A 24,497-nucleotide genomic window follows, 5' to 3' on the forward strand; every position below is an offset into this window, starting at 1 on the left:
AAGGGTTAGGCCGAGGGAACAGCCCCTACAAAGGCCCACGGAGAACACGGTGCTTGTCCAGGGGCCCGAGGTGTTACCTGGGCCCCCAAAGCCACCCTCAGTGGCCAAGCTGCCCCAGGACTCCACTGCGCTGTCCACACTGGGCACAGTGGACGAGGATCGGGCTGCCAGCAGGCTGCCTTTCAGCGCCTCTGGCGGGTCCTCATCCGCGTCGCTGGCTTCACTGAGGCTGCCCGATTTGCGGGGTAGGAGGGGGCCTGGGAGGAAAAGCGGGTGTCACTGCCACTGGCTTCTGACCTTGGAGACAGGTGCTCAACCAGCCTCAGTTTCCCCACTTCAGCCTGGTTTGGGAACTCACAAGCCCTGGGCTCCCTGAGCCTCCTGCTGGGCAAGCTGACAGGTGAGATGGGAGGCATGCCAATAGGCAAACCCATTTCAGAGATGTGAAAACTGAGGCTCAGAAAGGCTGCACAGCATGCCCAAGGTCACATGGTGAGCAACAGTGGAGCCCAGATTAGAAGGAAGGCTCTAAAGCTCAGGCTCCATCCACTCCCTACCAAAGAATGGGGGACAAATTCAGGGGAAACTGAGGAATGTGTGAGTGATGGCCACAAGGCAAAACAAGCAGGCACCTCAAGAGGCAGGAGGTGATGAAGAGCATGGTTCAGGCCCAGAGGGCCCCACACTGGCTGTATGACCTCGGGCCCATCGCTCTCATCACTCTGAGCCTTGTCTCCTCTGTCTCCACTGTCCCAGGTACCCTCCCACCTCCACAGGGTGAGCAACAATTCAGTGAGGTTGGGCCTCACAAAGCTTGGCACAGAGGCTGAGGGATCTCTCTTCCTAAATGGGCTGGACGGCGCCCAGGTGTGGGGTGAGGCTCACGGTCTAGCTGCTTCTTGATCTTCAGGGTGACGGTCTCACCAGCCACCTGCAAGAGGTGGATGGCCTCACTCAGTGGCCGGCCCTTGAGGCTAACACTGTTGATGGCCAGGATACGGTCCCCAATGTGGATAGCGCCAGTCCTGGGGAGGGGGCACAGGGTAGAGGATGGGAGTTAGACGGGCCTTGAAGTGGGGGTCTGCCCTTGGGGAAGTCAGGAACCCCAAAGCACAAGCCTGGCTGACCCCAGTTAAACCCACCTGTGGGGGGAAAAAAAAGCAAGTGTGATTGTATTAATAGAAGTATGAAGTCTAGCATCTGGGAGGGGATTTTCCTGCTCGACTCTAAAAGTTAGGTTCTGGAACCAGCGTCCAACATGAGTTTTGAGGATGGCTTGAATGCCACATACTAGCTGACAAATGCCATGTGGTCTTAGGCCAGTTCCTTAACTTCCCTGAGTCTCAGTTCTTTCATCTGTAAAGTAAGGGTGATAATACTTATTTTATCAAATTATAATTGAAGGATGGATGGGTGGAATGAATTCACGTTTCCCTCCAGCTGAAATCCATGTGTAGCCTTTCCCTCTCCCTGGGCCTCAGTTTCCCCACCTAGAGAATGAGCCTAATCCCCAGGGTCCAGCTGACTTCACAAAGGAGTATGGGGGGGCTGAAAAGGTCAAGCAGAAGCAGTGTACGAGCCCAGTGGTTTTCTACCTAAATACTATTAGAATTACCTAAGTAGCTTTTTAAAAAGTGCGGATGCCTGGCCCCTCCCCCTGACCAATGAAATCGTACCTCTGGGAGCGGGGCCAGGGAAGGTGATTCTGAGGAGCAGCCAGGGCTGAGGGTGGGGAGGGGGGCTGCAGCAGGTGCTGAGAATGCACCTGACCTGGGTGGGGGAGAAGGAAGCAGAGGACTGGAGTGGGGGGGGTCTTAAACTCTAAATGTGGATTTTGCCCCCAGGTGGGAGCTCACGGAGGGTCAAGCCCCTCCACGCCCAGCATTGCCCAGCAAGCTCCCCGAGGGCCTGGGGGAGTGACTGAGTCAGAATATGGTGGATTTGGGGAGGAAGGCCAGAGCTGTACCGTCCAGTACGATGGCCACCAGCCACATGTGGCTACTGGGCTCCTGAATTGCGGCTGGCCTGAACGGAGACGTGCTGGAGGTGTAAAATACACACCAGATTCTGAAGACATAATACGAAAGAAGAATGTAAAATATTTTGTTAATAATTTTTATACTGATGACGTGTTGAAATAAATACATATTTAAGATCTAAAAAATTTCTTTTTACTTTTCTAATGTGGCTGCTAAAAAGTTTATAAATAAATTTGTGGCTCACATCATACTTCAGTTAGACAGCGCTGACCTAGATCAGCCAGGCAAAGGCAGACAGGTTGTCTATTGTGCCCCGTAGGGCTGGCGCACAGTAGGTACCCAGAAAATGCCAGAGTGGATGAAGACATTTGAGGTCAGAACTGGTCCCACTGGCCTCTGCAGTCTGCTAGACACCCAGCAGGGGGCGATCCAGGAGCACAGACGCCAACAGGTTGACTCCTCAGCCCCAGAATACCTCCCATCCTCCTGCACCACCCCACCACGGTTTGGCCCCTTGTGCTGTGTCCTCCTCCAAGGGCCCATTCTGCCCGCCAGGCTGGGCAAGGCTTCCCTTTTACAGAAAGCTCTTCTCAGTGCCTGGAGCTCACTGCAAAGCTGTCCAGAGAAAGCCTGTCTCACCCACACTGGGATTGCCTCCCTGTGACCCCCGTGGAGACCAGTTCCACTTCTGGGCCCAGATCCACCTGCTTCCCCCTCCAAACTGGACGGCCTGGACACCCCTCTTCTCACATCTCTCCGTTCTGCCACAATTTCAGGAAAACTTTCTAGGGGAGAGGATAGCAGGGACCCCTGCCCCAGTGCCTCAAGAGAGGTGCCAGGCTGTGCTGGGACCCAGGTACCAGGGACTTGGCCCCTGTACTATGAAGGCACATAGCAGGTGCTCCAAAAAGACTCACATGCTGACTTTCCAGAAATGGGGTGATCTCCAGGTTTGGGGGAGCAGAGGGACGAGCATACATTTACCCAGCACTTACCTGAAGTCAGGAGGTCTGCCAGGGGCTGGCCCGCATCTGAGGAACTGAGGCTCAGAGAGGGATGGGACAGGCCCCATGTCACCCAGGCCATTGATGTTGGAACAAAGGTAAGATCCAGTCTGGCTGATCCCAAAGCCCAGCTCCTGCCCCATGGGGTCCCTGGGCTCACCTGTGTGTCCCCACAGAGCCCCGGCTCACCTCTCAGCCAAGCCACGCTTGGTGAGTCCCGAGATGACAATGGGATCGAAAGGCTCCTCTGTGCCTGAGATCGTGATGCCCAGGGGGCCCCCGTAGCGTTTCAACTCCACCGTGTAGCTGATGGCACCCGTGGTCTCCTGTTCATCTGCGGGGGGGCGGTAAGCATCAGGGCTGGGGGACGCCCATCAGGGGTAGGCGTAGGAATGGGCACTCCCAGAGCCCCGCCAAGCTTTAATGCACTTACACTCATCATACTCATCCATTAATTCACCCACTCCCTCAGCCATCAGTTCAACCATTCTCTCAGATTTAATTCAGCCATTCCCTCAGCCATTAATTCACCTATATCCCTCTGCCATTAATACACCCATTGCCTGAGCTATTAGTTCACCCATTCCATTATGCCAATAATACACCCATTCCGTCACCCATTAATTCATTCATTTCCTAAGCCACTAACAAACCCATTCCCTCAGCCAATAGTTCACTCTTTCCTTCATGCCATTAATACACCCATTCCCTTAGCCTTAATACACACATTCTCTCAGCCATTACTTCACCTATTTCTTCACCATTAAGCCTCCATTTCCTCTTACATTAAATCACTGATTCCCTCATCCAACAATACACCCACATTCCCTCAGCCATTAATATAACCATTCCCTCAGACATTAATTCACCCATTCCCTCAGGCATTAATTTACCCATTCCTTCATCCATTAATTGACCCATTCCCGCATGCCATTAATAGATGCACTCCCTCAGCCATTAAATCACCTAATCCCTCAGCTATTAACACACTCATTCCCTCATGCCATTGATTCACTCATTCACTCACCTATTAATATACACATTTCCACATCTATTACTTCACACACTCTCTCCCATTAATTCACCTATTTCCTCGGCCATTAATACACCCATTTCCTCATACTGTTAATTCACCCATTTCCCTCAGCTCTAATACACATATTGCATAGTCATTAATTCACTCCTTCCCTCAGCCATTAATTCATCCATTCCCACAGGCATCAATACACCCATTCCATCATGCCATTAATACAACCATTCCCTCAATCATTAGTTCACCCATTCACTCATGCTAATAACGCATCCAATCCCAAAGGCACTATCATACCCATTACCACAGCCATTAGTTCACCCATTCCTTCATGGATTTAATACACCAATTCCCTCAGCCATTAATTCATCCATTCCCTCAGCTATTGATTCTCCATTCTCTCAGCCATCAATTCACCCATTCCATCACCCATTAATTCCCCCATTCCCCCAGCCATTAATTTACTCATTTCATCAGCCATTAATTCACCCATCAACCAGGCATAATACACTAATTCCCTCATGGCATTAATACACCCATTCCCTCAGCGATTAGTTCACACATTCATTCATGCCATTAATAGACCCATTCCCTCAGCCATAGTTCATCCATTCCCTCAGCCATTCATTCAGTCATTCACTCTGCAATTAATTCACCTCTTCCCTCAGCCATTAATACAATTCCCTCATGCCGTTAACACCCATTCCCTCACCGATTAGTTGACCCATTCATTCATTCATGCCATTAACAGACCATTCCCTCTGCCATTAACATACCCATTCCCTCAGCCATACTTAATCCACTCCCTCTGCTATTATTTCACCAGTTACTTCAGCCATTAATTCACCCATTTAATCAGGTATTAATTCACCCACTTCTGCAGCCATTAAAACACCCATTCCCTTTTCCTTTTTTTTTTTTTTTTTTAAAGATTTTTTTGATGTGGACCATTTTTTTTTAATTTTATTTATTTATTTATTTATGGCTGTGTTGGGTCTTCGTTTCTGTGCGAGGGCTTTCTCCAGTTGTGGCAAGTGGGGGCCACTCTTCATCGCGGTGCGCGGGCCTCTCACTATCGTGGCCTCTCTTGTTGCGGAGCACAGGCTCCAGACGCGCAGGCTCAGTAATTGTGGCTCACGGGCCTGGTTGCTCTGCGGCATGTGGGATCTTCCCAGACCAGGGCTCGAACCCGTGTCCCCTGCATTGGCAGGCAGATTCTCAACCACTGCGCCACCAGGGAAGCCCCCCTTTTCCTTTAATATATCCATTCCTTCATGCCATTAATACATCCATTTCCTCATGCCATTAATTCACACCTCTCCTAGCCATTAATTCACCTCTTCCCTCAGATATTAGTTCACCCATTCCTTCATGCCATTAATACACTCATTCCCTCAGCCCTTAATTCACCCATTCCCTCAGTCATTAATACACACATTGCCTCATGCCATCATTTCACCCATTCCCTTGGCCACTCATTCAGCCATTCCCCCAGCCATCAATTCACCTATTTCCTGAGCCATTAATTCACCATTCCCTCAGCCTTTAGTTCACCCTTTCCTTCATGCCATTAATACACCCATTCACTCAGCCTTTAATTCATCCATTCCCTCAGCTATTAATTCACCCTTTCCCCCAGCCATTAATTCACCCTTTCCCCCAGCCATTAATTCACCCATTCCCTCAGCTATTAATTCACCCTTTCCCCCAGCCATTAATTCACCCATTCCTTCAGCCATTATTTCAGGCTTTCCCTCAGCCATTAAAACACCCATTCTCTCAGCCATTACTTCACCCATTCCCTCAACGATTGTTTTTCAAAGCACTTTACTTTTATTAAACTCACATAACCCTCATAACAACTTTATGATACAGGTGATATTTTAACCTTCATTTTGCAGATGAAGAAACTGAAGCACTGAGGTAAGTTGTTCACAGTCACAACTTAGTAAATGGTGTAGTTACAAGCAATCTGGCTCTAGAGTCTGTGCTCTGAAATAGAAGACTCTTGCCTTTCTAGAATATATGTAATCTGGGGGCTCTTACATTAGGTGAAAATTTCAAGTTATGTCATTATTGGGGTAAAATTGAGGATTTTTTTTTTTTTACAGTTTCTAAGGATCAGATTTATCAAAGCTGCATTGAATATCTACTGATATCCACTGTTCCTGTTCTTACAGAGACAAAAAAGCAACTGTACCCTGGGATAGAGAGCCAGGAACAGCAGTGAGAAGACACCTAACCAAACAAATACAAATCAGCAGAGTAACATAAGAAAACTGCTGGGTCCAGCCCTGCCTAACAGCCTCATTAGTGCCCCTACCTAAATATGTCTTATTTTCACTAATAACTTAGCAAATATCTGGTCAGATAGAATGGCTTGCCTTTCAGAGCAGTAAATAGGTATATCTACCAATTATATATATCGGGAGAAACAAAAACATTTCGAAACACATCACTTTTGAAAATCTCAACAGTAATATTCCCTTGTCAAATAGAAATAATCTAATATTCATTTCTTCTATTTTTTTCATGGAAAGGCACTTTATTTTTTAAATTTATTTATTTAATTTATTTTTGGCTGCGTTGGGTCTTCATTGCTGCACGCGGGCTTTCTCTAGTTGTGGTGAGCGGGGGCTACTCTGTTGCAGTGCACGGGCTTCTCACTGCAGCGGCTTCTCTTGTTGCGGAGCACGGACTCTAGGTGCGTGGGCTTCAGTAGTTGTGGCACGCAGACTCAGTAGTTGTGGCTCGCAGGCTCTAGAGCTCAGGCTCAGTAGTTGTGGCGCACAGGCTTAGTTGCTCTGCGACATGTGGGATCTTCCGAGACCAGAGCTCGAACCCGTGTTCCCTGCATTGGCAGGCGGATTCTCAGCCACTGTGCCACCAGGGAAGCCCGGAAAGGCGCTTTATTTTAAATATAGCAGTGTGTACATGTCAATCCCAAACTCCCAATCTATCCCTTCCTGCCCACCATCCCCTTTGGTAACCATAATTTCGTTCTCTAAGTCTGTGAGTCCGTTTCTGTTTTGTAAATAAGTTTATTTGTATCATTTTTTGGTATTCTGCATATAAGCAATATCATATGATATTTGTCTTTCTCTGCCTGACTTACTTCACTTAGTATAATATTCTCCAGGTCCATCCATGTTGCTGCAAGTGGCTTTATGTCATTCTTTTTAATGGCTGAGAAATATTCCATTGTATATATGTACCACATCTTCTTTATCCATTCTTCTGCTAATGGACATTTAGGTTGCTTCCATGTCTTGGCTATTGTAAACAGTGCTACAATGAACATTGGGGTGCATGTATCCTTTCGAACCATGTTTTTCACTGGATATATGCCAAAGAGTGGGATTGCTGGATCATATGGTAGCTCTATTTTTAGTTTTTTTTAAGGAACCTCCATACTGTCCTCCATAGTGGCTGCACCAATTTACATTCCCACCAACAGTGTAGCAGTGTTCCCTTTTCTCCACACCCTCTCCAGCATTTATTGTTTGCAGATATTTTGGTGATGGCCATTCTGACTGGTGTGAGGTGATACCTCATTGTAGTTTTGATTTGCATTTCTCTAATAATTAGCGATCTTGAGTATCTTTTCATGTGCCTGTTGGCCATCTGTATGTCTTCTTTGGAGAAATGTCTCTAGGTCTTCCGCCCATTTTTTGACTGGGTTGTTTTTTGATATTGAGCTACATGAGCTGTTTGTAAATTTTAGAGATTAATCCTTTGTCAGTCGCATTGTTAGCAAATATTTTCTCCCATTCTCTGGGCTGTCTTTTTGTTCTGTTTATGGTTTCCTTTGCTGTGCAAAAACTTTTCAGTTTAATTAGGTCCCATTTGTTTTTGTTTTTATTTCCATTACTCTGGGAGATGGATCGAAAAAGATATTGCTGCAATTTATGTCAGTGTTCCACCTATGTTTTCCTCTAAGAGTTTTATGGTATCCGGTCTTACATTTAGGTCTTTAATCCATTTTGAGTTATTCTTGTGTATGGTGTTAAAGAATGTTCTAATTCCATTTTTGTACATGTAGCGGTCCAGTTTTTCCAGCACCATTTATTGAAGAGATTGTCTTTCTCCATTTTATAGTCTTGCCTCTTTTGTTGTAAATTAATTGACCATAGGTGCGTGGGTTTATTTATGGGCTTTTTATCCTGTTCCCTAAACGATTAATTCACCTATTCCCTCAGCCATTAATACACCAAGTTCCTCATCCCAGTACATCCACTGCCTCAGCCATTAGTTCACCCATTCTTTCGTGCCATTAATGAACCATTACCTAATGGGTCACCTATTCCCCCATGCTATTAATATGATTCCCTAAGCCATCAATTCATCTATTCCCTCAGCCATTAATACACCCATTAATTCACTCCTTCCCTCAGCCATTAATTCACTCATTCCCACAGCCACCAATACACCCATTCCCTCAGCCATTAATGATTTCATTTCCTCAGCCATTAATTCACCCATTCCGCCAGCCATTAATTCAGCCATTCCCTCAGCCATTAACTCACCTATTCCCTCAGCCATTAATACACCAATTCCCTCATGAAATTGTTATACCCAACTGTCAGCCATTAGTTCACCCATTCATTCATACCATTAATAGACCCATTCCCTCAGGCATTAATTCATCCATTCCCTCAGCCATATTTCAAACATTGTCTCAGGCATTAATACAGCCATTCCCTCTTCCTTTAATAAATCCATTAGCTCATACCATTAATACATCCATTTCCTCATGCCATTAATGCACCCATTCTCTCAGCCATAATACACACATTCCCTCAGCCATTAATTCACCCATGTCACCAACTACTGATTCACTATATCCCTAAGCCATTAATTCACCCATTCCTTTAGTCATTAATTCACCCATTCTCGTCAGCCACTGGTTAACCTTCCCTCTGTTATTAAAACACCCGTTCCCTCAGCCATTAATTCAGCCATTCCAACAGCCATTGATTCACCTTTTCCCTAAGCTACTGATTGAGCCATTCCCTCAGCCATTATTTCAAACATTCCCTCAGCCACTGTTTCAAACATTCCCTCAGGCATTAATTCAGCCATTCCCTCAATTATTAACACACCCATTCCCTCAGCCATTAATACACCCATTCCTTCATCCATTAGTTCACCCTTTCCTTCATGCCATTAATACATCCACATCATCAACCTTTAATTCATCCATTCAGTCAGGCATTAATTCACCCATTCCTTCAGCCATTAATCACCCATTCCCTTATGCCATTAATTCACCCATTCCCTCATGCCATTAATTCACCCATTCCCTCAGCCATTAATTCACCCATTCCATCAGCCACTAATTCACCCATTCCCTCATGACACTGATACACCTATTGCTTGGCCATGGTTCATTTATTCCCTCAAAAACTAATACATGCATTTCCTCAGCCATTAATTCACCCATTGCCTCAGCCGTTAAACCACACATTCCCTCAGCCCTTAATACACCCATTCTTCAGCCATTAATTCATCCTTTCCTTCAGCTAATAAACCCATTCCCTCAGTGACTAATGCACTCATTTCTTCATGTCACTAATTTACCCATTCCATCAGCCTTTAAATCACCCATTCCCTGTCCATTAATTCACCACACCTCTCAGCCATTAATTCATCCATTCCTTCACCCATTAATATATCTATTGCCTCATGCCATTCAAATACCCATTTCCTCAGCCATTAATTCATCTATTCCCTCACCCATTAATACACCCATCCCACCATCCATTAATTCACCCATCCCTCAGCCATTAATTCAGGCAATCCCTTAGCCATTAATTCAGCCAACCCCTCAGCCATGAATTCACCCACTCCTCTGCCATTAATTCACGCATTCCCACAGCCATTAAAACACCCATTCCCTCATGCCATTATAGCTCACCCATTCATTCAGCGATTTTTTCACACATTCCCTCAGCTATTACTTCAACCATTCCCTCAGCCATTCCCTCATCCATTAATACACCCATTCCTTACGCATTTAAATCACCAATTCCCTCAGCCACTGATTGTCCCATTCTTTTAGCCATTACTCAACCATTCCCTCAGCCATTAATTCTGCCATTCCCTGAGCCTTTGAAACACCAGTTGCTGCAACCATTAATACATACATTCCCCCTTCCATTAATTTACCCATTCCCTCAGCCATTAACTCAGCCATTCCCTCAGCCATAATTCACTTATATACCCTCAACCATTAATACACCTATACTTTCAGCCATTTTTACACTAATTTCCTCATGCCTAATACACCCATCCCCTCAGCGATTTGTTCACCCACTCCCTCAGCCACTAATTCACCACTCCTCTCAGCCATTAATTCACCCATTCCCTCACCATCAGTTTACACCTTCCCTCAGCCATTACACACCAATTCCCTCTCTCATTAGTACACCTATTCCCTCCCACATTAACCCATTCTTTCCACCATTAGTTCACTCATTCTCTAATCCACTAATTCACCTAGTCCTTCAGGTATTAATTCATCCATTCCCTCAGCCATTAGTCACCCATTCCCTCAACTACCATAGAACCATTTACTAGGCCTCTAATGCACCCATCTCTCAGCCATTAATTCAACCATATTCTCAGCCATTAACTCAGTCATTCCTTCAGGCTGCCATACACCAATTACCTCAGCCATTAATACACACATTTCTCCTCCTGGTTTAATTTGCACACTCCCGCATCCATTAATTCACCCATTCCCTCACCTATTAATTCAGGCATTCCCTCACACATGAATTCATCCAGTCCCTCCGCCATTAATTCACCCATTTCTTGAGTCATTAATTCACCTAAACCCCCAGCCATTAATACACTAATTTGCCCATGCCTAATACACCCATCCCATTAGTGATTAGTTCACCCATTCCCTCAGCCATTAATTCACCCACTTCCTCAGCCACTAATACCTCCATTCCCATAGCCATTAAATCACCCATTCCCTCAACATTAATTGATCCCTTCCCACAGCCATTAATTCAGCCATTCCCTCAGCCATTAACACACCCATTCCCTCATGACATTGATACACCAATGCCATTGATCAGTGACGATCAATGGCATGGGTGTATCATTGATCAATCAGCCATTGATCACTTAATCCCTCAACCACTGATGCATGCATTCCCTCAGTCATTAATTCAACTATTCAATCGACCACTAATTCACCCATTCCCTCATCCACTAACTCACCCATGCCTTCAGCCATTACTTCAACTATTCCCTCAGTCCCTAATTCAGCTTTCCCTCAGCCTTTGATACACCAATTCCCTCAGCCATTAATACACACATTCCCACATCCATTAATTCACCCATGTCTGCATTCACTAATTCACCCTTTCACTCAGCCATTAATTCAGCCAATCCCTCAGCCATTAATTCACCATTCCCTCACCTATTTTCTCAGCCATTATATACTCATTCCCTCAGCCATTAGTTAATACATTCCCTCATCCATTACTTCACATATTTCCTCAGCCAATAATTCACCCATTCCCTAAGCCATTAACTCACATATACTTTCAGCCATTAATAAACCAATACCCACAGGTCTAATACATCCATTCCTTCAGCCATTAATTCACCCCTTCCCACAGCCATTAATACACCCATTCCCTCATGCCATTACTTCACCTGTTAATTCAGTGATTATTTCACCCATTTCCTCAGCTATTTATTCAACCATTCCCTCAGCCATTAATACACCCATTCCATCCGAATTTAAATCACCAATTTCTTTAGCTATCATTATGCTCATTCCCTCAGCCACTGATTCTCCCTTTCTTTTAACCATTACTCAACCATTCCCTCAGCCTTTGAAACACCAGTTCCCGCAACTGTTAATACACATATCCCCCCAACCATTAATTTACCCATTCCCTCAGACATTAATTCAGACATTCCCGGAAGCCAATAATTCAGCCAATCCTGAATTCATTAATTCAGCCATTCCCTCAGCCATTAATCCACTTATACCCTCAACCATTAATTCACCTATACCCTCAGTCATTTTTACACCAATTTCTCATGCCTAATACACACATCCCCTCATGATTGTTTCACACATTCTCTCAGCCATTGATACACCTTTCCTTCATTCATTAACATACCCATTCCCTCATGCCATTAATACACCCATTCCCTCAGTCATTAATTCATCTATTCCCTCAGCCATTACACATTTCCTCATGCCATTAATTTGCCAGTCCTCTCAGCCATTAATTCACCCATTCCCTCAGCCACTAATACACCTATTCCCTCAGCGATGAATTCCCCCATTCCATCAGCCATTGATACACCCATTCCTTCATCGATTAATACACCTATCCCTCATGCCATTAATACACCCATACCCTCAGGCATTAAATCGTCTATTCCCTCAGTCATTAATACACACATTTCCTCATGCCATTAATTTACCTATTCCCTCAGCCCTATACACACATTCCCTCACCCTTTAATTCACCCATTCCCTCCCCATTAATTCATCCATTCCATCACACATTACTATACCCATTGCCTCATGCCATTAATACATCCATCCTCTCAGCCATTAATTCACACTTTCCCTTAGCCATTAATTCAGCCAATCCCTCAGCCATTGATTCACTCTTTCTCTGCATCATTAACTCACCTATTACCTCAGCCATTAATACACTCATTCCCTTAGCCATTAATTCACCTATTCCATCAGTCATTAATATACCAATTCCCTCAGGCCTAATAAACCCATTCCTTTAGTGATTAGTTCACCCATTCCCTCATGACATTAATATTCCCATTCCCTCATGTCATTAATAAACCCTTAAGCCATTGGTTCACCATTCCCTCAATCATTAATTCACAGATTCCCTGAGCCATTAGTTTATCCATTGCCTCAGCCCTTACTACACCCATTCCTTCACCATTAATTCATCCATTCCCTCACCTACCAATACACCCATTCCCTCCATGACTAATACACCCATTTCTTCATGCCACTAATTTACCATTTCTTCAGCCACAATACCCACATTCCCTTAGCCTTTAATTCATCCATTCAGTCCTTATTTCACTGATTCCCTCAGCCATTAACTCACCCATTCCATAAGTCATTAATTCACCTATTTTCAGCTGTTATTCAACTATTTCCTCAGCCATTTATTCAACCATTTCCTCAGACTTTGATACACCAGTACCTTCAGCCATTAATACACACAATCCCCACATCCATTAATTCACTTTTTCCCTCGGCAATTAACTGGGGTATCCTCTCAGCCATTTATTCAGCCAACGCTTCAGTCATTAATTCACCCATTCACTCAGAAATCAATTCAGACATTCCCTCAGCCAATAATTTATCCAAACCCGAATTCATTAATTCAGCCATTCTCTCAGCCATTAATTCACTTATAACCTCAGCCATTTTTACACCAATTTCCTTATGCCTAATACACCCATCTCCTCAGGAATTGGTTCACACATTCTCTCAGCCATTGATACACCCACTTCTTCATCCATAAATATACCCATCCCCTCATACCATTAATACAGCAATTCCCTCTGTCATTAATTCATCTATTGCCTCAGCCATTAATACACACATTTCCTCATGCCCTAACTCATCACTCCTCTCAGCCATTAATTCACCCATTCCCACGGCCATTACATATCCATTCCCTCATGACATGCATACACCCCTTCCTTCAACCATTAGTTTACCCCTTCCCTCAGCCATTAGTACACCAATTCCCTCAGGCATTAATTCACCCATTCCCTCAGGCCATAATTCACCCATTCCCTCAGTCATTAATACACACATTGCCTCATGCCATCATTTCACCCATTCCCTCAACCACTAATACACCCTTGCACTCAGCCATTAATTCACCCATTCCTTAGCCACCAATACACCTATTCCCTCAGCAATTTGTTCTTCCATTCCCTCATGCCATTAATAGAGTCATTAGCTTGGACATTAATTTACCCATTTCCTATGTCATTATTTCACTCACTCCCTCAGCCACTAATTCACCCATTCCCTCAGCCATTAATTCACCCATTCCCCCAGCCATTAATTCACCCATTCCCCCAGCCATTAATTCACCCATTCCTTTAGCTGTTATTCAACTCTTCCCTCAGCCATTTACCCAGCCATTCCTTCAGCCTTTGATACACCAATTCCATCAGCCATTAATACACACAACCCCCACATCCATTTATTCTCCCATTCCCGCATCCATTAATTCACTCTTTCCATCAGCCATTAATTCTGGTATTCTCTCAGACATTAAATCAGCCCATCTCTCAGCCATTAATTTACCCATTCCCTCAGTCATTAACTCACCTATTCCCTCAGCCATTAATACACTCATTTCCTCAGCCATTACTTCACACATTCCCTCAGCCATGAATTCACCCATTCTCTCAGCTATTAGTATACCCATTTCCTCATGCTATTAATTCACACAAGCCATCAGTCCTAATACAAACTTTTCGTCAGCTATTAATACATCCATTCTCTCAGCCATTAGTTCTCCCGTTCTCTCAGCCATCAATACACCATTTCTGGAAGTCATTAATTCACCCATTACTTCTGCCATTAATTCACCCATTACTTCTGCCATTAATTCACCCATTCTTTCTGCCATTAGTTTACTTATTGTCCAAACCACTAATGCACCCAGTTCCTCAGGCATTAGTTCATCTGTTCCCTCAGCCATTAGTTCACCCATTCTGACAGCCATATTCACCCATTTCCTAAGACATTAGTTCACCCATCCCTCAACCACGAATACATCCATTTTTCAGCCACTAATGCAACCATTTTCTCAGCCATTTATTCACCCATTCCCTCAGCCATCAATTCATCCATTCCCTCAGCCATTAATAATACACTCGTTTCCTCAGCCACTACTTCACACATCCCCTCAGTCATGAAATCACCCATTTCTCAGCCATTAATATACCCATTTCCTCATGCCATTAATTCATGCAATCCATCAGTCCTAATACCTTTCGTCAGCTATTAATACATACATTCTCTCAGCCATTAGTTCAGCCGGTTCTCTCAGCCACCAATACACCATTTGAGGAAGTCATTAATTCACCCATTAGCCCTGCCATTAATTCACACATTCTTTCTGCCATTAGTTCACTCACTGTCTAAGCCACTAATGCACCCAGTTCCTGAGGTACTGATTCACCCATTCTCTCAGCCATTAGTGCACCCATTCTGACAGCCATATTCACCCATTTCCTAAGACATTAGTTCAACCATTCCCTCAACCACTCATACACCAATTTTTCAGGCACTAATGCAACCGTTCTCTCAGTCACTTATTCACCCATTCCCTCAGTCATTAATTCAGCCAATCCCTCTGCCATTATTGCACCCATTCCCTCAGTCATTAATACACCAATACTTTTATGCCCAATATACCCATTCGGTCACTGATTAGTTCACCCGTATCCTCAGCCATTAATTCAGCTAATCCCTCAGCCATTAATACACCCATTCCATCTGCATTTAAGTCACCAATTCCTTCAGCTGTTAATTCATTCATTCCATCAGCCACTGATTCTCCCTTCCCTTTAACCATTACGCAACCATTCCCTCAGCCTTTGAAACACCAGTTCCCCTCAACCACTAATACACACATCCCCCCATCCCTTAATTTACCCATTCCCTCAGACATCACTTCAGACAATCCCTCAGCCAATAATTTATCCAATCCCGAATTCATTAATTCAGCCATTCTCTCAGCCATCAATTCACTTATAACCTCGGCCATTTTTACACCAATTTCCTTATGCCTAATACACCCATCCCCTCAGGAATTGGTTCGCATATTCCCTCAGCCATTGATACACCCATTTCTTCATCCATAAATATACCCATCCCCTCATACCATTAATACAGCAATTCCCTCCGTCATTAATTCATCTATTGCCTCGGCCGTTAATACACACACTTCCTCATGCCCTAATTCACCACTCCTCTCAGCCATTAATTCACCCATTCCCACAGCCATTATATACCCATTCCCTCATGACATTAATACAGCCCTTCCCTCAACCATTAGTTTACCCCTTCCCTCAGCCATTAGTACACCCATTTCCTCAGCCATTAATTCACCCATTCCTTAGGCATTAATACACCTATTCCCTCAGTGATTTGTTCACCCATTCCCTCATGGCATTAATAGTCATTAGCTCGGCCATTAATTCACCCATTTCCTCAGCCATTAATACACCCATTTCCGCATGCTATTAATTTACCCATTCCCTCAGCCCTATACACACATTCTCTCAGCCTTTAATTCACCCTTTCCCTTAGCCATTAATTCAGCCCATCCCTCAGCCATTAATTCACCCATTACCTGAGTCATTAAAATCACCTATTACTTTAGCCATTAATACATACATCCCCCCATCCATTAATTTACTCATTCCCTCAGACATTAATTCAGACATTCCCTCGGCCAATAATTCAGCCAATCCCTAATCCATGAATTCAGCCGGTCCCTCAGCCATTAATTCAGCCATTTACTTAGCCTTTGATACACCAATTCCCTCAACCATTAATACAGATTCCCTGATCCTTTTATTACCTATTCAGGCCTCCATAATTGACCCATTCCCTTAGCCATTAATTCAGGCATTGCCTAAACCATTAATTAAGTCAATCCCTCATTCATTAATTCAGCCCATCCCTCAGCCTTTAATTCCCCATTCCCTCAGCCCTTAATTCACCTATACCCTCAGCCATTAATTCACCCATTCCCCCAGGCATTAATTCACCTATTCCCTCAGCCCTTACACCACCCATTCCATCAGCCACATTCACCAATTTCCTACGACTTAGTTCACCCACTAGTTCACCTGTCCCCTTAAACTCTAATACTCCCATTCATTCAGCCATTCACTCACCGTTTCCCTCAGCTATTTAACTAAGCCATTCCCTCAGCCATTAATTCAGCCATACTCATCACCATTAAGTAAGCCATTTTCTCTTCCATTATTTCACCCATTCTTTCAGCCACTAATACACTTATTCTGAAGCTATTCATTTATCCATTCCTTCAGCCATTAATGCACTAATTCTGTTAGGAGTAGTTCACCCACTCCCTCAGCCAAAATTCACCCATTCCCTCAGCCTTTAGTTCATCCATTTCCTCAGCCATTAATTCACCCATTCCCTCAGGCAATAATTCACCCATTAACTCAACTATTAATTCGCCTTATCCCTCAGCCAGTAACACAACTGTTGCCTTATCTGTAATACACCCATTCCTTCAGTCATTATTCATCTATTCCCTCAGCCATTAATACACCCATTTCCTCACGGAATTAATTAACAAATACCCTCAGCCCTAATACCAACTTTCCGTCAGCTATTTTAAATAATTAATTAATTAATTAATTTTATTTTTGGCTGCTTTGGGTCTTCGTTGCTGCGCACAGGCTTTCTCTCGTTGCGGCGAGTGGGGGCCACTCTTCGTTGCGGTGAGTGGGCTTCTCATCGCGGTGGCTCCTCTTGTTGGCGAGCTCGGGCTCCAGGCGCACGGGCCTCAGTAGTTGTGGCGTTCGGGCTCTAGAGCGCAGGCTCAGCAGCTGTGGTGCACGGGCTTAGTAGCTCCGCGGCACGTGGGATCTTCCCGGACCAGGGCTCGAACCCACGTGTCCCACACTGGCAGGCGGATGCTTAACCACTGCGCCACCAGCAAAGTCCTAATTCACCCATTCTTTCTGCCGTCAGTTCAGTCATTCTCTAAGCCACTAATGCACCCAGTCCTTCCGGCATTAATTCACCTATTACCTCAGCCATTAGTTCACCCATTCCATCAGCCACATTCACCCATTTCCTAAAAAATTAGTTCACCCATCCCCTCAAATTGTAATGCACCCATTCTCTCAACTATTAATTCACCCATTCTGTCACCCATTAATTCAGCCAATGTCTGAGACATTCTCTCGGCCATTCGTTATACTATTTCTTCAGCCTTTCCCCCATTCTCTCAGCCATTAATACACCCATCCCTTCAGCAATTAGTTCACCCATTAGCTCAGCCATTATTTTACCCACAACCTCATGCCCTTAGTTCACCCATTCCTTCAGCTATTATTTCAACCATTCCTTCAGCCATTAATTCAGCCATTCCTTCAGCCGTTAAATTCAACCAATCCCTCGACATTATTTCGGTCATTCACAAAGCCTTTGATACACCAGTTCCCTCAACCATTAATACCACATTCCCCCATCCATTACTTATCCATTTCCTTAGCCATTAATTCAGGCAATCCCTCAGCCATTAATTCACCCATTTCCTCAGTCATTAATACACCAATTCTTTCTTTCCTAATGCACCCATTCCCTCAGCGATTACTTCACCCATCCTCAGCCATTATTTCAGCCATTCCCCCCAGCCTTCAATACACCAATTCCCTCAACCATTAAAACACACATTATTTCATCTGTTAATTCACCCATCCCTCAGCCATTAATTCAGGCAATCCCTTAGCTCTTCATTCACCCATCCCCTCAGCCATGAATTCACCAATTCCTTCCGCCATTAATTCACCTATACCTTCAGCCATTTATACACCAATTCCCACAGGTCTAATACATCCATCCCCTCAGCGATTAGTTCACCCATTCCCTCAGCCATTAACACACCCATTCCCTCATGCCATTACTTCACCTCTTAGTTCAGCGATTATTTCACCCTTTGCCTCAGCTATTATTCAAGCATTCCCTCAGCCATTAATACACCCGTCCCATCCACATTTAAATCACCAATTCCTTTGGCTGTCATTACACTCATTGCCTCAGCCACTGATTGCCCCTTTCTTTAAGCCATTACTCAACCATTCCCTCAGCCTTTGAAACACCAGTTACCGCAACCATTAATACACACATCCCCCCGTCGACTAATCTACCCATTTCCTCAGTCATTAACTCACCTATTCCCTCAGCCATTAATACACCAATACTTGTAAGCCTAATACACCCATTCGGTCACTGATTAGTTCACCCATATCCTCAGCCATTAATTCAGCTAATCCCTCAGTCATTAATACACCCATTCCATCTGCATTCAAATCACCAATTCCTTCCGTTGTCAATTCACTCATTCCCTTTGCCACTGATTCTCCCTTCCCTTTAGCCAGTATTCAACCATTCCCTCAGCCTCTGAAACACCTGTTCCCGAAACCATTAATACACACATCCCCCCCATCCGTTAATTTACCCATTCCCTCAGCCATTAATACACTCATTCCCTCAGCCATTATTTCACCCATTCCCTCAGCCATTAATACACTCATTTCCTCATGCCATTAATTCATGCACTCCTTCAGTCCTAATACAACCTTTCTGTTCACTATTAATACTTCCATTCTCTCAGCCATTAGTTCACCATTCTCTCAATTATTACTTCACAGATTCCCTCAGACATTAGTTTATGGATACCCTCAGTGTTTAAAACACGCATTCCCCCAGCCATTAATTCATCCATATCCTCAGCTCTTAATACAGCCATTACCCCAGGGACTAATACACCCACTTCCTCAGTCATTATTTCTCCCTTGCCCTCAGCCATAGTTCACCTATTCCCTCAGCCATCAAGTCACCCAACCCCTTCGCCATAAATTCACCTATTATCTCAGCTACTAATACACCCATCTCCTGAGCCATTAAAACACCCTTGCCCTCAGCCATGATTCACCCATTTCTCAGCCATTAATATATCCATTTCCTCATGCCATTAATTCACGCAATCTGTCAGCCCTAATGCAAATTTTCTGTCAGCTATTAATACATCCATTCACTCAGCCATGAGTTCACCTGTTCTCTCAGCCACCAATACACCATTTCTGGGAGTCAGTAATTCACCCATTCTTTCCGTCATTAGTTTACTCATCGTCCAAGGCATTAACTAACGCACCCAGATCCTCAGGCATTAATTCAGACACTCCCTCAGCCCATAATTCAGCCAATCCTGAAATCATTGATTCAGCCATTCCCTCAGCCATTAATTCACTTATACCCTCAACCATTAATTCACCTACACCCTCAGCCATTTTTACACCAATTTCTCATGCCTAATACACCCATCCCCTCACCGATTAGTTCACACATTCTATCAGCCATTGATACACCCTTTCCTTCATCCATTAATATACCCATTCCCACATGCCATTAATACACCCACTCCCTCAGTCATTAATTCATCTATTGCCTCAGCCATTAATACACACATTTCCTCATGCCCTAACTCATCACTCCTCTCAGCCATTAATTCACCCATTCCCATGGCCATTACATATCCATTCCCTCATGACATCAATACACCCCTTCCTTCAACCTTTAGTTTACCCCTTCCCTCAGCCACTAGTACACCAATTCCCTCAGGCATTAATTGACCCATTCCCTCAGGCCATAATTCACCCATTCCCTCAGTCATTAATACACACATTGCCTCATGCCATCATTTCACCCATTCCCTCAACCACTAATACACCCTTGCACTCAGCCATTAATTCACCCATTCCTTAGCCACCAATACACCTACTCCCTCAGCAATTTGTTCTTCCATTCCCTCATGCCATTAATAGAGTCATTAGCTTGGACATTAATTTACCCATTTCCTATGTCATTATTTCACTCATTCCCTCCGCCACTAATTCCCCCATTCCCCCAGCCATTAATTCACCTATTCCTTTAGCTGTTATTCAACTATTCCCTCAGCCATTTACCCAGCCATTCCTTCAGCCTTTGATACACCAATTCCATCAGCCATTAATACACACAACCCCCACATCCATTTATTCTCCCATTCCCGCATCCATTAATGCACTCTTTCCATCAGCCATTAATTCTGGTATTCTCTCAGACATTAAATCAGCCAATCTCTCAGCCATTAATTTACCCATTCCCTCAGTCATTAACTCACCTATTCCCTCAGCCATTAATACACTCATTCCCTCAGCCATATAATACACTCATTCCCTCAGCCATGAATTCACCCATTCCCTCAGCCATTAGTATACCCATTTCCTCATGCCATTAATTCACACAAGCCGTCAGTCCTAATACAAAGTTTTCGTCAGCTATTAATACATCCATTCTCTCAGCCATCAATACACCATTTCCGGAAGTCATTAATTCACCCATTACTTCTGCCATTAATTCATCCATTCTTTCTGCCATTAGTTTACTTATTGTCCAAACCACTAATGCACCCAGTTCCTCAGGCATTAATTCATCTGTTCCCTCAGCCATTAGTTCACCCATTTTGACAGTCATATTCACCCATTTCCTAAGACATTAGTTCACCCATCCCTCAACCACGAATACATCCATTTTTCAGCCACTAATGCAACCATTTTCTCAGCCATTTATTCACCCATTCCCTCAGCCATCAATTCATCCATTCCCTCAGCCATTAATAATACACTCGTTTCCTCAGCCACTACTTCACACATCCCCTCAGTCATGAAATCACCCATTTCTCAGCCATTAATATACCCATTTCCTCATGCCATTAATTCATGCAATCCATCAGTCCTAATACCTTTCGTCAGCTATTAATACATACATTCTCTCAGCCATTAGTTCAGCCGGTTCTCTCAGCCACCAATACACCATTTGAGGAAGTCATTAATTCACCCATTAGCCCTGCCATTAATTCACACATTCTTTCTGCCATTAGTTCACTCACTGTCTAAGCCACTAATGCACCCAGTTCCTGAGGTACTGATTCACCCATTCTCTCAGCCATTAGTGCACCCATTCTGACAGCCATATTCACCCATTTCCTAAGACATTAGTTCAACCATTCCCTCAACCACTCATACACCAATTTTTCAGGCACTAATGCAACCGTTCTCTCAGTCACTTATTCACCCATTCCCTCAGTCATTAATTCAGCCAACCCCTCTGCCATTATTGCACCCATTCCCTCAGTCATTAATACACCAATACTTTTATGCCCAATATACCCATTCGGTCACTGATTAGTTCACCCGTATCCTCAGCCATTAATTCAGCTAATCCCTCAGCCATTAATACACCCATTCCATCTGCATTTAAGTCACCAATTCCTTCAGCTGTTAATTCATTCATTCCATCAGCCACTGATTCTCCCTTCCCTTTAACCATTACGCAACCATTCCCTCAGCCTTTGAAACACCAGTTCCCCTCAACCACTAATACACACATCCCCCCATCCCTTAATTTACCCATTCCCTCAGACATCACTTCAGACAATCCCTCAGCCAATAATTTATCCAATCCCGAATTCATTAATTCAGCCATTCTCTCAGCCATCAATTCACTTATAACCTCGGCCATTTTTACACCAATTTCCTTATGCCTAATACACCCATCCCCTCAGGAATTGGTTCGCATGTTCCCTCAGCCATTGATACACCCATTTCTTCATCCATAAATATACCCATCCCCTCATACCATTAATACAGCAATTCCCTCCGTCATTAATTCATCTATTGCCTCGGCCATTAATACACACACTTCCTCATGCCCTAATTCACCACTCCTCTCAGCCATTAATTCACCCATTCCCACAGCCATTATATACCCATTCCCTCATGACATTAATACACCCCTTCCCTCAACCATTAGTTTACCCCTTCCCTCAGCCATTAGTACACCCATTCACTCGGCCATTAATAAACCTATTCCTTAGGCATTAATACACCTATTCCCTCAGTGATTTGTTCACCCATTCCCTCATGGCATTAATAGTCATTAGCTCGGCCATTAATTCACCCATTTCCTCAGCCATTAATACACCCATTTCCGCATGCTATTAATTTACCCATTCCCTCAGCCCTATACACACATTCCCTCAGCCTTTAATTCACCCTTTCCCTTAGCCATTAATTCAGCCTATCCCTCAGCCATTAATTCACCCATTACCTGAGTCATTAAAATCACCTATTACTTTAGCCCTTAATACATACATCCCCCCATCCATTAATTTACTCATTCCCTCAGACATTAATTCAGACATTCCCTCGGCCAATAATTCAGCCAATCCCTAATCCATGAATTCAGCCAGTCCCTCAGCTATTAATTCAGCCATTTACTTAGCCTTTGATACACCAATTCCCTCAAACATTAATAGATTCCCTGATCCTTTTATTACCTATTCAGGCCTCCATAATTGACCCATTCCCTTAGCCATTAATTCAGGCATTGCCTAAACCATTAAGTCAATCCCTTATTAATTCAGCCCATCCCTCAGCCTTTAATTCCCCATTCCCTCAGCCCTTAATTCACCTACACCCTCAGCCATTAATTCACCCATTCCCCCAGGCATTAATTCACCTATTCCCTCAGCCCTTACACCACCCATTCCATCAGCCACATTCATCAATTTCCTACGACTTAGTTCACCTACTAGTTCACCTGTTCCCTTAAAGTCTAATACTCCCATTCATTCAGCCATTCACTCACCGTTTCCCTCAGCTATTTAACTAAGCCATTCCCTCTGCCATTAATTCAGCCATACTCATCACCATTAAGTAAGCCATATTCTCTTCCAGTATTTCACCCATTCTTTCAGCCACTAATACACTTATTCTGAAGCTATTCATTTATCCATTCCTTCAGCCATTAATGCACTAATTCTGTTAGGAGTAGTTCACCCACTCCCTCAGCCAAAATTCACCCATTCCCTCAGCCTTTAGTTCATCCATTTCCTCAGCCATTAATTTACTCCTGCCATTAATTTACCCATTCCCTCAACCATTAATGCACCCATTTTCTCTACCATTAGTTCAACCATTCCCTGATGCCATTAATACACCCTTTCCACCTGCCTAATTCATCTACTCTCTCAGCCAGTAATACACGCATTCCCTCAGCCACTCATACAGCTATTCCTCCAGGCATTAATAGCTATTCCCTCTGCCATTAATTCACCCATAACCTCAGCCATTAATTCACCCATTCCCTCAGCCATTAATTCACCCATTACCTCAGCCATTAATTCACCCATTCCCTCAGCCATTAATTCAGCCATTCCCTCATGCCCTTACTCCACCCTTTCCCTCAGCCATTATATCATGCATACCTTTTCCCACTAATACACCTATTCTCTCATTCGTTAGTTCACCCATTCTTTCATGCCATTACTACACCCATTCCCTCAGCAATTAGCTCAAACATTCTGTCAGTCATTAGGTCACCCAGTCCCCCGTGCCAGGACTTCCGATGGCACCACCTGAGGCCATCTTCTGCTTCTAGAAATGTCTCCTTCCACCCAAACAGCTATTCTAAAAAGAACAGAAATGTGGAAGCAGCGTTTTATAATAAAGATTTCACACACCACACAAAATAACAAGGATATGGTGGTGATGATAATATCGATAAGAAGACCCCAGATTTCCAGTTTTCCTTAAAAAAATTGGAAAGCTGCCCACAAGTGATCCTCT

At 44.0% G+C, this 24,497-nt stretch overlaps 1 protein-coding gene across 7 annotated transcripts in view; it reads right to left on the reverse strand.

Annotated features, from left to right (window-relative positions):
- Positions 1-24,497, reverse strand: part of GRIP2 (glutamate receptor interacting protein 2) — a 60,010-nt gene that overhangs the window by 12,188 nt on the left and 23,325 nt on the right. For 6 of the 7 annotated variants that reach the window (XM_057555516.1, XM_057555517.1, XM_057555518.1 and 3 more), the window contains 3 exons: positions 3,173-3,317; positions 886-1,025; positions 78-257 (listed from right to left, as the gene is read on the reverse strand). In XM_057555516.1, the coding sequence (XP_057411499.1) occupies positions 78-257; positions 886-1,025; positions 3,173-3,317 (465 nt within the window). The remainder of the gene's footprint in view (positions 1-77; positions 258-885; positions 1,026-3,172; positions 3,318-24,497) is intronic. The other variant, XM_057555519.1, reaches the window with a different exon arrangement.

The sequence above is a fragment of the Balaenoptera acutorostrata genome, chromosome 10, assembly GCF_949987535.1.
Source record: "Balaenoptera acutorostrata chromosome 10, mBalAcu1.1, whole genome shotgun sequence".
In the NCBI taxonomy this organism is placed as follows: Eukaryota; Metazoa; Chordata; class Mammalia; order Artiodactyla; family Balaenopteridae; genus Balaenoptera; species Balaenoptera acutorostrata.